Source organism: Oppia nitens, unplaced genomic scaffold, assembly GCF_028296485.1.
Source record: "Oppia nitens isolate AA-2021 unplaced genomic scaffold, nextdenovo-longstitch-racon4-pilon3 scaffold6_pilon_pilon_pilon, whole genome shotgun sequence".
Classification (NCBI taxonomy): Eukaryota; Metazoa; Arthropoda; class Arachnida; order Sarcoptiformes; family Oppiidae; genus Oppia; species Oppia nitens.
Genome location: NW_026533250.1, coordinates 3,892,221 through 3,909,981, shown reverse-complemented (window position 1 = coordinate 3,909,981; position 17,761 = coordinate 3,892,221). Strand labels below are relative to the sequence as shown.

Here is a 17,761-nt window from a genome sequence, read left to right as displayed (position 1 = left end):
TTAAAATTTGTGATTTTATAAAAACACTGTGAATTTAAAGATTAAAAACACAAAGAAAATGTTAATTATTTAAATCATTTATTCGATGGAAAAAACAAATATAAATCAATAGACAATTATGCGACCAAAGCGGAAGCAGTGGACGACTCATATCTCCAGGTGGCCGGCAATACACGTTTGGTCTTATAATATCTGGCCAATCGATGGATACGGCTTTCCACAAGAATTAGCCGAAACTTTGAATCCTTGTCTTTTCTGTTTCTCTCCAAGTGTTTCCTGATAGCGACGGCTTTCTTGATGAGATGATACAAGTCTTCGGGCAATTGTGGCGCCAATCCTTTCTTCTTGAGGATTCGCAAAATCTTGTTTCCGGTAACCCATCTGACCTGAGCCACTCCGTGCCAATCTCTCAACATAACACCGATCTGTGACGGTGTCATACCCTTCTTGGCCAACTTCATCATCTGTTCCACTACATCATCGGTTGTCAATTTCAACCACTATTTCAATCATTCAATTAAATCAATCAATCAATTAGTAATCAATGCAATTGAAAATTTTGTTAACAATAATAATAATTTTCAAATGACTACTTACTCCGGGAACCGATCGTCTGTACGGCAAAGCCGACTGAGAAATACCTTTTCTGTTGATTAAAACAAACGACAAAATTGTTAAATAAAATCAAATAATAATCAAATTTATGCCACAATTTGTATGACATGTTTATCGATGACATCCAATATATTATGAATACTATTGTTTGCCACAAAAAAAACATGATATTTGGCACTAATTTTATCATATTTACAACCAATCGGTCGACAAAAATGCAATTGAATTCAATTAAATACAATAGTATTGATAATATGTGATAAAATTAGTGTCCAAAATATCGGTAAAAGTGGCCACAATTGGTCACAATAGTTGACATACCCGGGAGCGTGCATACGACCCATGATTGCAATGTGTTTCAAAAGGAAGTGAACGTCTCTAATCAATAGATGGCTCAACCATCAACTCAATCAATACTATTTCCGTTAGAGATGTGCGCCGATACCTATATTTTTTAGTAAATTTTTTTTCTACTGCAATAAACGGGTAATTATTGTATTACTTATATATACAATGTATTAAATATATTGAAATGTATATATAAACTAATATTTAATATTACAATGTTTTCTATATATTAATAATTGCCTTATATTTGATTTAAACATATAAAAAATATACAATTAATACAATTTTGTCATTTAATATCAATTAACTATATACAGTATATATATTACAATTATTGTATAAATTATAATAACTTATTTTAATATTTATACTATAGTTATATTTGACATTATAAATAATACAATAGATATTTTTTGTTTCATTTTCATACATATTTAATTGTTTGAAAAATTATTATCATTTATAATAACTGAAACAAATTATTTAGACAAAATTTTTATTAAATAGTTGGCAAAATAAATACAATAAAATTTTAATAAATAATAAATTTAATTTTATAATAAATTATTTTTATTTAATTATTTTTAAATATTATTGTAAACATTTATAACTATCAACTAATATATATATATATATATATACAGTTTAATGTTACATAATTTAAATATTATATTTGTTTTATAAGTTATTTTTTTTATTTTTAAAAAATTACTTTATATAGTAATTGTGTGATAAATTACAATTAACATCCTGGATATTTTCTAAATTACTCATATCATTGCTTAATGTTATGCATATTCATTTTTGAACATTGCCCTATATATTATTATTATATAAATTTAATAATGATTTTTTTATTTGGTTTGATTATCTAATAGTTTCAAATTAATATTTGTTGCTAAGCTTTCAATTTATTCAATATTTTTTTTCGGTTTACTAATTTTGTAAATTGATAACAAGTTTTTAATAATTAGAAAAAAAATTATTTATAATTTTATCTTATAATCATTGTTATTATCATTAATATTGTGTGTAAGTATATATAATAATATATAAATATTTCAATAATTATATTATAAAACTTACATCAAATAAACCGTTACTAAATAATAATAATAATAATAATAATTTAAATTAGCAAAAGTCAACAATCATCACAATAATTATAAATTATTTTTAGTAATTTCTACATAAAAATAGACTTGATTTAAAAAAAACTATTAAAACTATCTACTATTTAAAAATAATAAAAAATTACACATTTATAATATAAATTTTATATTATTTAGATTATATCATAAAATTATTTCAGTATAATAGTTGATATGTAACAACAATATGTAAATATAAATATTATTTTCATTAGTAATATACAAATATATAATAATAATTATTATTTTGTTTTGAAACTAATTTTAGCCAATTCTTGAAAAAATAATAATTTAAAAAATAACTGAAAATCATATTATATTAGTGAGAGAGAGGGTTGACTTGAATTTAATATTTAGTATAACATTAATATAGTGTACGAGTAGTGAATTGGTTAAGAATCTCAATAACAAAAACAAATAACGTTTTGTTTTCTACACACATATGTTGTGTACAATTGTTTGGTAACAAAACAATGCATACATTAATGTTATGATTTTGAATGACTGGCAAAACTTCCCCTCAAAACATAATTGATGTCAACGTTTGGAATAACAGTACTCTTCTATACAGTGAATATCTATTGGGCTATACTTTACATTGCATTGAATCGACTGTTACTCTCAATGTATATAATATTATATACAAGTAATGTGTAATACATATAGCAGTGAAAGTAATCAGTGATTCACAGCATTAGTATATTTGTGTTAACATTGAACTGAACTCAATGTATAAGTGAATCACTATTTGAATGAAAATATTTTTTTTATTCATTCAAATTCATTAATAAAATATTAATAATAAATGTTTTTTTATTTGCTATTTAAATGATAAATAATTTTTCAAATTTATTCACTATTCATGTGATTCATGTGTTGTATTGAAGACAAAAAAAAATAAGAAGAAAGAAGTGCTCTTCAAATACATCCAAGTCTTTCATTGATTATTATTATTATTAGTCCATCGCTAACATCACCTCATCATTGAATGATCGTTTGATCCAAACATTTAGTAAAAGAAATATAAACCGAAAGCTATGTTCAGATAGTAATTAGTTTTTAAATACTCGGAAGACATCGCCAGTCAGTCAGTCGGTCGCTATCGCAGAGCACAAGTATCCGCACAAAACAGCCGTCGAGTGGACAACAAAAGACTGGCCATATCATCGGCAGCACAGGTATGCAATTACAATGTGCTGTGCATGTGATTAATGAGTGTATAATTAAATATTAGTTGTATTATTGTATATATCTATTGCAATATATTAATTGCTTATCTATTAATTATCAGTAATTATTTTTTTTCAAAATAATGCCTTAACAACCATACCGTCTAAAGTTATACCCAATGGTATTATTATTATTAATACAGTATTACTGTATTATTATTATTAATGATAAGTCCTCTCAATATCACCTCATTATTATTTGCTACCTTTTTTCCCCCAAAAACTATGCACACCTTTATGACAATCTGTATATACATTATATTATAGTTGTATATATCATATGTGTTTTAAAACGGCAAAAGTCTTCCGGTTTTTATTTACTTGAGATTCAGATATTTGCAGTTTTTTTCAGAGAGTGAGTGCATATTGAGAGCCAAAACACTAAGAAGTGGTGTTTATTATTCTTCCGTATTTTGTGTCAATTTAAATAATGTTTTGAACGCATCCAATGCACACAGCATTTGGCATATCATATGTTTTTTTCTGGTAAGTATTACCTGTTAGTGAAAGTAGGATTTGTTTGGCCCGAGGGGTTGAAAGGCGGCACCAATTATGTTGACCCACAATGTGTTATGTAATTCCTGTTACACTCCAGAGACGACCCACTCTTACTTTCGACCAAATTATTAATGTTTTTTTGTAAGTCATATGTGTTACACATTTTAGTCTAGATTCAGATACTGGTCCACACACTCTTGCAAACTATCCATCCATCACCTCTGGCTCCCTGTCCTCTCATAGGACTGTTTATGTTTGTTTGTGTGTGTGCTCTAAATGTTACAAAAATAAAATGTGATTTTCATTATAATTAGCCTAATATTGATGTCACTCTCACTTTCACTCTCTCTCCTAATTCTCAAGAAGACTGACCTCAACTTTGAACCAAAATTTTATTATTAGTTTCTGTGGTTTTTATGTAGTGTCCCATCAAATGTAAAAGTTTTTTATTTGTGTTACTGTTTTTTATGTGTGTAATTAATATATAAATATATGTTTGAAAAAATTTGTGAAATTTTATCAAATAATATCCAATGCAATCATATTTTAAGACTTGTATGACTTTATGTCAATTAAAAAGTTGAAAATATTTTGTATTTAATTATAATTTTAAAGTTATGGTTAACTTTTATTTTTGTCAATTAATATATAATATTTAATACTTATTTATTAGTTAAAATTAATTAACTGATTAACTACTTATGATTATATATCAATTGAGTCGATGAATTCATTGCAATATATTATTAAAGGGAATTCTTGGAGGCAATCATTTAGTGGCAATAAAGCAACGGTTCCAGAGTTGATCTCATCATCAGTGATGGAGAATAATGAAAATGAGTCCCAAATCGCTAACTTCTATAAGGGTCGTAGCGTTTTCATCACCGGTGCCACTGGTTTTATGGGAAAAGTTAAGATCATTTTAATTTTGTGCTAAATTTATTTTATTTTATTAAATGTAATTGAAATTATTTTTTAAAATTTTAATGATTGTTTTGTCAATTATCCAGGTATTAGTGGAAAAGTTATTAAGATCATGCAGTGAAGTGAAAAACATATATGTATTGCTCAGAACTAAAAAAGGTCTGAACGCCCGTTCCCGTCTCGACGAACTACTTAATGCTAAAGTAATGTTTTAATAATAAAAACAGTTATTTTACACATAAACTTAAACACATCAAACCATTTGCTTATGACTTAGTTTTATTTGTTAACCTAAACTCGTTTTTATCATAACTTTTACTTTTAATTTTCTCTCTCAAAGTTCTCTCACATCATGTTTTTGTTCTCCTTTTTTTGTTAACTTTGACTTTAATGTTAAACGAAAAAATTAAACGAAAAATGTGTTTTTTAAGCATACTTTCCTTATCACTAATGATTTTTCGTGTGTATATAATTAAAATCTTAAACTTTTCCAATAGATATTTGAGAAGATTCGTGACGAAAACCCGAAGGCATTAAATAAAATTATTGCCATTCAGGGAGATATCACTCTCAATGGTTTAGGGATATCTGAATCGGATTTAGATTTATTAACAAATGATGTCTCAATAGTATTTCATTCGGCAGCCACTGTCAAGTTTGACGAACCCTTGAAGTAAGTAATCATTAATCAAAAATCATCGACCAGTGCTTCTATGGTATCCATGAATTTATAATTTATTTATTTGTTGTTTTTTTTATAATACTTTAGGACATCCGTTGAGTTCAATGTAATCGGAACCCGAAGATTAGTCGAAATATGCCATAAAATGCCTAAACTTGTGGTATGTTTTTTAAAAATTATCCTTGACTATTGGTCTTGTGATTAACATTATAAATTATAAATTAATTTTTAATGATGAAAAATTATAGTATATATTATTTGAAATATATTTATTAAAAATTATGTTTATAAAAAATGTTAATGAAATTTTATAAATAGACAAAAAAGGAAAAATATTTTAAACTTACGGTAATTTAAAATATTTATTTTTAATAACTAATTGAATGATCTATTATTAAAGGCGTTAATACATGTGTCGACCGCTTACGCCAATTGCAATCGTTCAGAGATCGATGAACTTTTATATTCACCGCCTGTATCGCCACAAAAGATTGTGGACGCCGTCGACTGGATGGACGACGACTCGATCAATGCACTGACACCTAAATTATTAGGAGACAGACCTAACACTTATACGTATACTAAGGCATTGGCCGAATCGTTGTTAGTTGACGAGTGCGGTAGCTTACCGGTTGCTATTGTCAGACCATCTATTGTGACAGCTTCCTGGAGGGAACCACTTAGAGGATGGGTTGATAACATAAACGGACCGACTGGTCTGATTCTGGCCAGTGGTAAAGGTGTATTACGAACAATGTTGTTTAACTCAAAAGCGTGCGCTGACTTAATACCAGTGGACACAGTTATTAATTTAATGATATCAGTTGCCTGGTATACGGCCACTCAACAGCCAAATAGTATTATGGTTTACAATTGCACCTCAGGTCAGCACAATAAGATTACTTGGGGTGACATCGAGAGGATTGCCTTTCCATTGCTTTTACAATATCCGAGTACTCAAATTTTTCGATACCCGGGCGGAAATTTTAAGGAAAGTCGTATAATTAATGACATTTGCTGTTTCTTTGACCACATGGTTCCCGCTTACTTCTTTGACACACTCATGGCATTGACGGGACGCAAAAAAATGTATAAATATTAAAATTTTTCGGATTTTGTTTATTTTGATATTATAATAATTGTATAAAATTTAATATTGCGATAAATAGGATGGTTAGATTATATGAAAAGCTACATCGAGCTACCAGTGCACTGGAATGGTTTACTACTCGTGAATGGAAATTTAGTGCAAACAATGTATTAATGCTTATCGACCAGCTTAAGGGAGCAGACAAGGAGGTAATTATTGATTGAAATATAATTATTATTATCTTTGAAATATAAAATATATTTGTTCAAAAAACAGACATTCCATTTCGACATCCGTGACCTCCATTGGCCCACATATTGGGAAGATTATGTGTTGGGTTCCCGTAAATATATACTTAAAGAGGACAACTCTACACTACCAAAGGCTCGAAGCAATCTTCGACGGTATATATTTGGGATTATTTAAAAAATTGGTTAAATTTAATTTGATTTTTAATTTAATTGGATTGATTAGGATGTATATAATGCACAAATTGATTGGATTCTTAGTTATTTATGGCATTTGGCATCGATTCCTGTTGCGCACACATGTGGCCCGTCGTCTCTGGCTATTCATGACCTCATTAGTGATGAGATTGTTTAATATATTGCCCGCCATTCTTAACATTTAACGCTACAAAAAAAACGATTAATAATTAGTAATTTTTTTTATAATAAGTCACATTTTTTTGTTTTGTTTTGATTAGAAGTCATTTTTTAAAAAACAAATTATAGATTTAATAATACGTTTACCGATACAAAATAATTAATTTTTAAAAGTATAGAGAAAAAAGTTTTATCATTATATATATATATATATAATTTACAATCATTACAACTATTTGTCTGCCATTTGATAACATACCACACAATAATTTGCTCCATTAATATACTTGGGAAACAATTTTAACAAATTCAACACACAATTGACTGAATTGTAAAATGAATTTTTAAATCTATGCATGTTTTACATGATATTAATAATATTATAATTATAATTATTACTATCTATTAATGTTTGTGATTTTAAGTTATCATTTATATACAGTATTATTGTACAATAATATACGGAATCATTTTATATTTTATTCAAAGAAAAACTTAAGATAACTATTTATATTGAAATTAATTGATACGTTGTAATCGTGTAATAAGTAATATATATATATATATATATATAATAGAGATTTAGTGAAATATTGCGAACAAATTGATTGATTAATGTAATCCATTGAACACAAAATACAGACATTCATGATATAACTAAACAAAAAACAAATGCTTACAAAAAAGTAAAGAATTTATAACAATTTATATGTCGAGTTAATGAACTGATAATTTTTTAGTTTTAAAACATTGTTTTTATTTAGATATTATTTATAATTATAGTTTTTACGTATGCCATGTATTATTTAAAGATGAGTTACTCATCCTTTATATGTTTGGTTACAATTTTTATTTGAGATTTTTTTTAGTTGTAATATAAGTTCAGATATTTATTTAAATATTATATCAGAGCTCATATATTATTATTAAAACTATATATTTGATTAATGCCTTCCTTCTTATTTATATCATTAAATTGATTTTTTAAAATAATATTTCATTTTCTTATTTGTTATTTAATTCAAATCTATTGTTATGTGAAATGATTTTAATTGAAATAAAAAATATATAATAAATTTTGCGTTTTAACATTATGGTAATTGTTTTTTTATTTATTTATTTAATTTGTCATTTAATTAAAAATTAAAAAATATTTATGACAAACTAGCAAACAAACAAAATGAAAATTAATTACAATTTACATAACAAAAAATATTAAAACAGATTATTAACATAAAACAAATTATAAACAAAATTAAACTATTTTTAAAAATATATTTACCAAAAAATTTTAAATACAATTATTTGTTAATTAAAATAAATTTTATAATTACCGGTATATGCATTATATTTAAATATACAATAAAATTATCAGTCATAATTTTTTTAAATAAATAAATTCATAAAAAATAGACATATAGAAAATAGTGTTTAAAATATAAAATTAAAAAATTAGATATAGATTTATAAATTATATTTAATATTCAAGAAAAATGTTTATATTGATAATAAATTAAAATAATCCTTATAAACGTAAAATCTATTTAATAAACAAAATATATTTATTAATATATTAGACATTTTTTTATTTTATCAAAAATTGTCAAACTTTCCATTGACAAAAATCAAGTGCATAATTATTTTTTTTAAACTAAATAATAATGTACAGTAATGTAAATTATATTTAACTGTTATATATATTAATTGTACTGTCAATAGTAAGATATTGATGATCAATGTCAATAAGTTTATCATAAATGAGTAGAAAATAAAACACATTTAGATAAATCATTTTTCCTGTTTAGAGTTAAACTGATTAATTTATATTCAAAAATGTAAACATTTTTAAAAAACAATTTATCAAAGAAATGTTTTGTTTGTCAATTCAATTGATTGGCCGACAAACTCAAGGATCATCTCTAACTGTTGTAAATGTATTCATAATTTTTATTTTTTCTTTATTTTGACGTCAATTGACAACTAAATCAACAAAAAATTAATGACATTAATGATAATGATAAAAAAATATTGAATTAATTTAATTTACTATAAGTTTAAAAAAAATAATTTTATTCACAAATTCTGTTAAATTTTATTTTTTTATCAACGATTCTGTGAATTGTATATCAAATGAGGCGCCAAAAGCATTGATTGGTTGGGTTTTAACACACATTTGAATTGGTTGTCACAAAACACGTGTCTATCTATTGACTGTTTTTTTTGTAAACATTGAATTTGAATCAATTGTTTGGCAAATAAAATATTTTTTAAAAAATATTTTTTGGTTAATCATTGTTTATAAAAATATAATTAAATCAATTATGTTTCGCACTGTTTATTGTCGTTTAATTGGTTCATCGCTTTTGGTTAGTTATTGTTGATAAAAATTGTTTTAAATGATTACAAAATTAAATTTTAAAATAAATAAAATTTTAATTAATAGCGAAATGTTAATATCAGTCAACATGTGATGACAAACAATATGTCAAACAATAGTCGACCACTCATTGAAAAAGGTATATAAAGTCATTAACTTTTTATTGTTTTGTTTTGTTTATTAAATTTGGATATCATTTTATTTGTCAACAATTTAGGTCTAAATCAAGTGATACTAATGGGTCGCTGCGGTAACGATGCAGTCAAGAGAGGCACTGATACTCATCCAGTTATTGTCTTCTCTTTGGCCACTCATACACACTATAAGGCACAGGGAAGCGGTTGGTGATTATCATATGATAATAATATATCCATATATTTACAATTCATTGTCATTACAGATGTTTTTAAACAGAAGACTGATTGGCACAGAATATCAGTGTTTAGACACAGACTACAGGAAAAGTCACTCAATTATGTTAAGAAAGGGTTGGTTTAGTTTTTATTGTTTTACTAATACAGTATTAGCAATGATATCAAAATTATTAAATAATTTATTTAATATATGAAATTTAAAACACGACAGAAATCGTCTCTTAGTTCAGGGAAGACTGTCTTATGGAGAGATTACTGACACTAATGGTAATACTCATCAAACAACAAACATTGTCGCCGGTAATTGTTTTTGTCATTTAAGTTTAATTATTATAGTTTTAATTATATAATCAATATTGTGGTTCATATCAGTTATATCTTTATTTTGTTTTTTTGAAATTTATTTTTGATTTTATATTTTAGATGACATAATATTCTTGTCGACATCCAACCGAATTACTGAAGAAGTCGATGAAGATATTGACGAATCTATAGAGAACTAGTTATTATAATTATGATATCAAAGTCTTAATTCAAGTCAAAACGTTTAGTTAGATATTTTGTTTTTTCTTCTTTTTTTCATATATTTATTACTAAATTTAAGTCCAAATAATCATTACATTATAAGTGCATTTTCTAATCGTATCATTTTTGATATAAATCATGTTTTAATTGTTCAACAATTATTGTCACAAAAAATGAAATATTAAGACATTGAAAATGTTCTCGTATTTCACGCTATTTTTTATTATCTTAATTACTTTATAGACCCAAACAATTATAAAAACTAATTTATGATAAAAAAACTGCTATAAATACTAAATTTATTGCAGTAATTTCAAGTTATATAACTGATATAAAATATATATTTCTATTACCATAAATGCCAATATTAAGTTTCACTGAATATTATGTAAAAAAATATACATAAATATAATGAAAAAAAAAGTTTTGCCATAACATCAATGTTTGTTTGTTTTAATAGTTTACATAAACCGTAAATGAAATTTTTGTATGTGTTTTATAGGCGACGAAAAAAAAAATCTTTGTGTTTATAATATACACAAACATAATATATCAGTAAAATTGATATGAAAACTGTTGGGTGTTTTATATACAGTATATATATAACAGAGACCAGTGTTTGGCTACAGATTCAGATGAAAGATATGTTTACTGATGTCATGTCATGAGAAAGAGGGAGAAATGATTAGAGAAGTAGTGATAATACATTAGTTTGATATTTATTAGCTGTTTGTCTGACTGTCCATCCAATAGCTCCCTCGTGTGTCAGTCCATAGCAAGTGATGTAAAAGCAATTGTTTAGATTGGTATCCATAGTAACTATACTGACAGTCAGTGTGTGTATTGACTCGGAGTCAGTCGTCATTCGTTGTATTGCAAGGAAGCGATGCCTTCAATACAATACTGATAATACAAATAATAATAATAATAATAATATTTATTTATAATAATAATAATAATCTGTTCATTGAATGAGTGAATGATAGCATCGAAAGTGTTTTGCAATTATTTTGTATGGCTTTTGACTATTGAATTGCAAACGACAACAACAAACAAACAAAAACTTGTCGTATGTTTGGCCACTGAGCCCATACATTCCCGAAACACAACCACCCGAGCACTGTTGGGACAGCCGTTTGGCCCATCAATTGGTCGACAAACTGGAGAAACTACCGGAGTATCTGAGAGACACTTACGACTGGTTTATCGGGTAATGGTTTTTGTTGTTTTGTTTTCAATTTTCTCTTAAGTTATCATTAGTTTTATATATATATTGTAATCACAATCACAACAAAGCATTTCATTGTCGTCGCCAATGTTTTTTGTCTATCATTTTATATCATATGATATATCGATGATTGCAATCATTTTAATCAATTATTTTTATTTTATTTGTTTGTTTAGTCAATAATTTAATTACACAATTGTTTAGCAAAACAAATAAAAATCAATTGATTTTTCTGTGTTTTTTTTTCTCTCTCTCTCTCTCTCTCTCTCTCTCTCTCTCTCTCAAGAAAACTAACTTAACGTCTAATTGATTGCCAATTGACTGTTCAAATGAGTGCCGCGTTTTACATAATATTTATTTTTAAATTTTACATATTATTTATTTTTATAAACATTTATTTTTGGTTGTATTTGTATTACAATATAAAATTAGAGCAACGCTTTAATAATCAAATAGCAATACATTATATCATTGAATTATTTATTGAATATTTATATCATATATTTATTAATATACTGTATTATTAAAAATATTGTCGTCATTTTATAAATTATTTTTTTCATTTATTAATAATAATAGTAATATAGCATTAATTGATCGTTAAAGTTGACTGAAAACAATATTTTTAATATTTGCTATTTTAAAAAACAATATAATAGTTTTACTAAAGAATTATAGCAAACATTGATCAAACTTATAATAATAATATTGTAATAATAATCAATAATAATTTGGATGACATAACTAATGTCTATTTATGTTTCATAATATCATATCAGAAATAGTAATATCGTTTTGCGTGTATTGAAAACAATTGGGTTTTTGTTGCAGTAGTTGTTGAGGTTTTGAAACATACATACAATGCCATTGTATTGGCAAATATGGTGTGACCAGTTGTGTGACCCGTAGTGTATAGTCTTAATACTTTATATCATATATATATAAATAAAAATGATTCAAAAACATATTAATTTGATATGAAATAAAATTGATGTGAACCAGTCTATACCAGTTTGTTTGCTTGTTATTTGACGATAAGACTTGTAAAGGGAAATATCAATTAAAAATTAATGACAATCACTGTTTTATGCCCTGATAGTGATGATCACATAGTATTTAAGATTGCTATTTAATGGGTCTAATAATAATAAAGTTTTGTTGTGATGGTCAGGCCATACACGGTGTGTATGTGTTGATAGACACAAGTTTTATTTAATCTCCTAAACAATAGCTTCAATGGGTATAGTAAAGGGCAAAGTACGGGTATTGAATAGTCGATAACTAAAAACAATTTGCTAACTGTGTTATCCATAAGTTTGATATTATTTATATAATATTAGCCGAGACACTAATTCAGATCATATAATTGATTGACAAAATATATGTCAAATAATGTCAGTAATCTATTGAAAACAGTGGCGATTTAAAAAAATATATATAAGTTTCTAAATAATGAAGATAATGGACTTTAATATATTTTGTTTATTTATTGTTTATTTGTCTTTATTTATGTTTTTAATATTTTTATGAATTTTATAACATAAATATATATATATATATATATATATGCCTTATAATATATTAAAAATTATATAAAATTCAAATGCATTTAACTTGAAGATATTTAAAAAAAACATGATAAACATTTTTATAGGCAATTTACAAAACAAAATTGTTTATAAACTAAGTAACTGATGGCCCACAAGGGCTTTAGTTGTCAATCAATTTATAATTATCTTAAAATTATATATTTCTGAAGAATATATTTTCAACAAAAGATATTAAAATAGCAAATATTTAGTCATTGATTATCTCTTTTGTTTTATTTTACTTTACTTTTTTGTTGATAAACTTTTCAATCAAAATCTATACCGATTTTTGCATTTGATTTGTTTAGCATTGAATTTATTTTTTGATAATATTTCATCCATTTTTTAAACAAAAAATCAACTGTTTTTTATGTTTGAATAAATTTTATACAAAAAAGATTTGAATATATAGTGTATATTTATTATATAAATTTATGGTATTATGAATTTTTTGTATACCTTCTGGCACTAAATCGTTATATACGATACCAGATATACTACTGTATGTATATAATAATAATACTAATAATAACGAAAATGTTTTAATGGCATCTGAAATGCAATTTCATTTAAACGCCATTCACATATTGTTAATGTTATTTGAATTATACATAAATATCTATTCATATATATATATATTTTATTTTACGGTTAAAATATAATGTTTATTTTACACTTGCTTTTTAATATTTACATAGCATTCAACTAATACATGAAATTTATGAATCAATTGCTTGACATAATTACAAATTTAATAAGAATTTCCCCAAAGAATTCATAAAAAATTGTTGCAATAGATTACAGAATATTCTTGTTGTTAGGCATTATGTTTTTCAATTGCTTTTCAATTTAATCACACGATTATTGTATTGAAAATTAAGTCATTTTTTTCTCTAAGAAATAAACATAAAATAGTTGTCTGAGAAAAAAACTTTGATAATAATGATATATTAATTAAACAGTTGTCATACGGTTTCCGTGAAAAAATGTATTTTTATTGAAAAAATGAAAAATTACTAAAATAGCAAACAAAAGCACGGAATTAATTTTTTTAAATCATTATTTTTGTGTATTTTTAGGTTTATTTTATTTTATTTTACTTTTTTTCACTTGTTATCTCTTTTGATTGATCACAATATTGTTAGGATTTAGCTGTTTAGGTATATAATAATATATACACAACAGTTAGGAAATGATATACACTCGTCGTTTCAAACATAATCTCCAAAAACCTTTATCTAAAGCTAATATAAATGCTTTTTGTGTTATATATTATATATATTTATTTATTTTTCAAGTGAAGAATTTTTAGACCAAAAATGTTGTTTTTATTTATACATTATATAAATGTTTATATACTGTATAATAAATATATATTCAATTTTATTTGAAAACAATGGACACAATGTTTGTTTGTTTATTTATATTTTATTATTTGTGAAAGTAAGTGCTTTTAAAAATTTATTTATTTTTAGCAAATTAGTGGTAGTGTTGAAAATTATGTTTCTTTTCTATAATATCTTCATATACTGTATATTGATATATATATACTGTAGTTATATCATATAACTTATATGAGTGGTTAGTCAATGTTACCATTAAAAGCATGAAAGGCTTGTATTAAAAAGCAATTTATTGATTTTATTATTGATTGTTGTTTTCAATAATCAAATTTATGGACATTTTTCTAATTCCTTTCCGTTTAAATACACACATCAAAAGCTCATTCAAATTCAATATAAATCACATTTATATCACACAACACACACAACATAAAACTACTACCCCTTTCCTATTGCTAAACAAATAAGGTTTATATCAAATAAATGTGTTTTTGTTATGTTTTTTATATAATACACTTTAATACATAACAATTCTTATGAGAATAAAAGTCGAGAATATTAGTATAGCGCTGACAGAGAGTCTGAGTATTGTTTTGCAATTTTCACATATTTTTATTGGATATATAAAGCGTAAACCATTTCTCATCACTAAAGAAGTTGTAGTTATAATAATAATAATAAAGAGAAAGATATAAATCATTCAGTCGTCAGTTGTTGTATTCATTGTCATTAATCACACGTGTTTTTTATACAACTAATTCATATGAGTCTCTATTGGATTTATAGTATATATATATATATATATATATATATATATATATATATATATATATAATATTAGACGAAAAAAATGTTAGCAATAACTACTATTGTATACTATCCGTGGCATATAGTTAAGTGCTTTAATGTTGACTTGTCATTGGAGAGACTTTTTTAGGATTGACTGCCAATTCAGGTGATAATTTCAACTGTGTTTACCATTTCATCAAACTTAAAATAAACATTATATTTAATAGAAACTAAAATATAAAACTAAAGCTAATGTATATTTTAATACTTAATTTCAAATAGGGTTATCCAATGTCTGGAATAAAGAAAGATTTTTAGGATTTTTTAATATATTTTTTGGATATTATATAACATGATTTAATAATGTCAACTTTGAATTCATTATGTTTTGCATTTTTTCCTAAGTAATACATTATAGTGTAATTTAATACTCTATATCTTAATTTTATTTGTTGAAAAAATAAAGAGTTATTATTATTATTATTAAATTATCTTAAAACTCATCTGTTGTCTAATAAAAATATTCACATGAATTTGTTTACTATAAATATATATTTTGTGTCTATAAATGTATTTCTAATTTGATTTTCTCGAAATAATACATAGAATTGTATTCACACAAAAAAAACTTTGTTAAAGTAAAACAAAGTGATACCTAAAAAATTAGATGTGTGGGAGTAATGGATTCATTAGCATTGAACTTATTTTTATTAAATATCTTTTGTGTTGTCAACCAACCAATTTCTCTCATCACTAATGAATGTATTTGTGTGAATATATTTTTACATTTGCTTACACACACACACACACACACACATCATCCTAGTGTGCCAGTAGTTTTGATATATAATATAAATGTTATATAATGACAACCTATAGTCCTCTATTACATATTATGATTTAGTGCAATCATAATATTGGCACATATTTTTGCTTGTAATGATCATTATTTTTGTTTCACTCATACAATTGGATCAAATCCAATATTAAGCCACTGAACTAATCATAAATACCAATAGATATATTCAGTATATTCAGTATATATTCACAAATGATTTAAATAAGACGACCATTGGATGATGCAATCATTTTAATTCTTAACTATATGTTTACATAATTATTGATCGATATCGTGATATATAATACTTGTTTCAAAGATAATATTATTAATTTAATAAAATAATAATAAGTTGTTTGTATTTTATATAATAAAAATTGTATCACAAATTCACATCATTGACAGCTTTGTGGCATTAAGTATACAATGCAATTGATTGACAATGCATTCAATGTAATCAATGCGTGACTTATTATTGAATTAGTTTAAGAACAGAGAGGACAGCCATAACAGACACTAACCAAAGCATACCATCTAAAGGACCCTTTTGTTTGAAGATTCAAATGTTTGACAATAAAGTATTTGAGAGGAAAGACAAAAACATTATTGATATTTAGGTCAAAGTCGACTTCTTATATAAATATATAGAGAGAAAGTCCTTATTAAATAATGTTTTCATTTGCGCCACAATTATATGACTAAAACAGTCACATATATCACTGTATATCTCATTATTTTTTATCGACAAATGTTATCTCTTATTATAATTTACTACTATTTTTCAAAACTAATTCAACATTTCATTTGTCTTTTTTTGTGCTTAAAACTCACTTCTCTTCTCATGACTTCCTTTTGTCATATATATTGTAATCTTGTTTTTTGCTTTAGTTTTTACTAAAAGTATTTTTGTTGTTTTCAGCCATTAATGGCAATGCATTTTACTTCAGTTGATATATCTTTTTAATGTACTTTGAATTTTTTTTTTTTTTTTGATATGTAATCTTATTTTTATGAATAAGATTTGAATGATTTTGATGTCTCATTAAACCACCGGTGAACCTGTTTATTCTCTCCCAAACCACCAAAGAGATGATGTATTTATAGATTTTTAAAAATATTTAACTTATGAAATATATATTTCATGCGTTTTGTTTACATTTCCGTAAATTCAATGCAAATTTTTTAAATTGTCGCAAATAAAGCTTCTCTCTCTCTCTCTCTCTCTATTTCCTTGTATTTGCCAGTTTTGACATTATTTTATAAATATCACATATTTTTAGTTAAAAGTAATATTTATATCACATTTCTACACACATGTGTGCCCTCTCACGATGACTCCCTCCTTATGCTAACTATATTTGGTTTCTCTAAAAAAAAATTTAATAAAAATAAAATTTTTAGTTTAATTACAAAGATTTTTGTTGAGTTTTGAATAGAGCAGATATTTCTATAGCTTTATTGTTAGCATTTATTTTTTTTATGGTTTCATCCTTTTATTTGTCGTTAATTTTAATAAAAATAAAATTATAAAGTAATATAAATAATTTACTGTAATT

The 17,761-nt window shown here is 24.9% G+C and overlaps 4 protein-coding genes across 5 annotated transcripts in view; 3 read left to right on the top strand and 1 right to left on the bottom strand.

The window, feature by feature from the left end:
- Positions 1–67: 67 nt before the first annotated feature.
- Positions 68–1,018, bottom strand: LOC128962558 (40S ribosomal protein S13). The gene is made up of 3 exons (XM_054308941.1): positions 937–1,018; positions 598–646; positions 68–500 (listed from the first exon to the last, which is right to left on the bottom strand). Exons 1-3 carry the CDS (start codon positions 957–959, stop codon positions 117–119), a joined length of 456 nt encoding a protein of 151 aa, XP_054164916.1. The 5' UTR covers positions 960–1,018; the 3' UTR covers positions 68–116.
- A 2,172-nt stretch (positions 1,019–3,190) lies between these two features.
- LOC128962551 (putative fatty acyl-CoA reductase CG5065) lies at positions 3,191–7,354 on the top strand. 2 transcript variants are annotated; one of them, XM_054308932.1, is made up of 9 exons: positions 3,191–3,292; positions 4,594–4,751; positions 4,852–4,968; positions 5,263–5,438; positions 5,535–5,607; positions 5,848–6,536; positions 6,617–6,746; positions 6,814–6,941; positions 7,012–7,353. In XM_054308932.1, exons 2-9 carry the CDS (start codon positions 4,662–4,664, stop codon positions 7,166–7,168), a joined length of 1,560 nt encoding a protein of 519 aa, XP_054164907.1. In that variant the 5' UTR covers positions 3,191–3,292; positions 4,594–4,661; the 3' UTR covers positions 7,169–7,353. The 2 variants fall into 2 exon arrangements, with proteins under 2 accessions (XP_054164907.1, XP_054164906.1); XM_054308931.1 differs by lacking the exon at positions 3,191–3,292 and adding an exon at positions 3,680–3,829 and having other exon boundaries at positions 7,012–7,354.
- A 2,040-nt stretch (positions 7,355–9,394) lies between these two features.
- Positions 9,395–10,514, top strand: LOC128962557 (single-stranded DNA-binding protein, mitochondrial-like). The gene is made up of 6 exons (XM_054308940.1): positions 9,395–9,508; positions 9,586–9,658; positions 9,737–9,859; positions 9,920–10,007; positions 10,105–10,193; positions 10,317–10,514. The coding sequence occupies exons 1-6, from the start codon at positions 9,464–9,466 to the stop codon at positions 10,394–10,396; spliced, it is 498 nt and encodes a 165-aa protein (XP_054164915.1). The 5' UTR covers positions 9,395–9,463; the 3' UTR covers positions 10,397–10,514.
- A 929-nt stretch (positions 10,515–11,443) lies between these two features.
- LOC128962707 (uncharacterized) overlaps positions 11,444–17,761 on the top strand; it is a gene marked incomplete at its 5' end in the record, with an annotated part of 31,804 nt that continues 25,486 nt past the window's right edge. The window contains one exon of the mRNA XM_054309109.1: positions 11,444–11,628. Coding sequence (XP_054165084.1) covers positions 11,444–11,628 — 185 coding nt within the window. The remainder of the gene's footprint in view (positions 11,629–17,761) is intronic.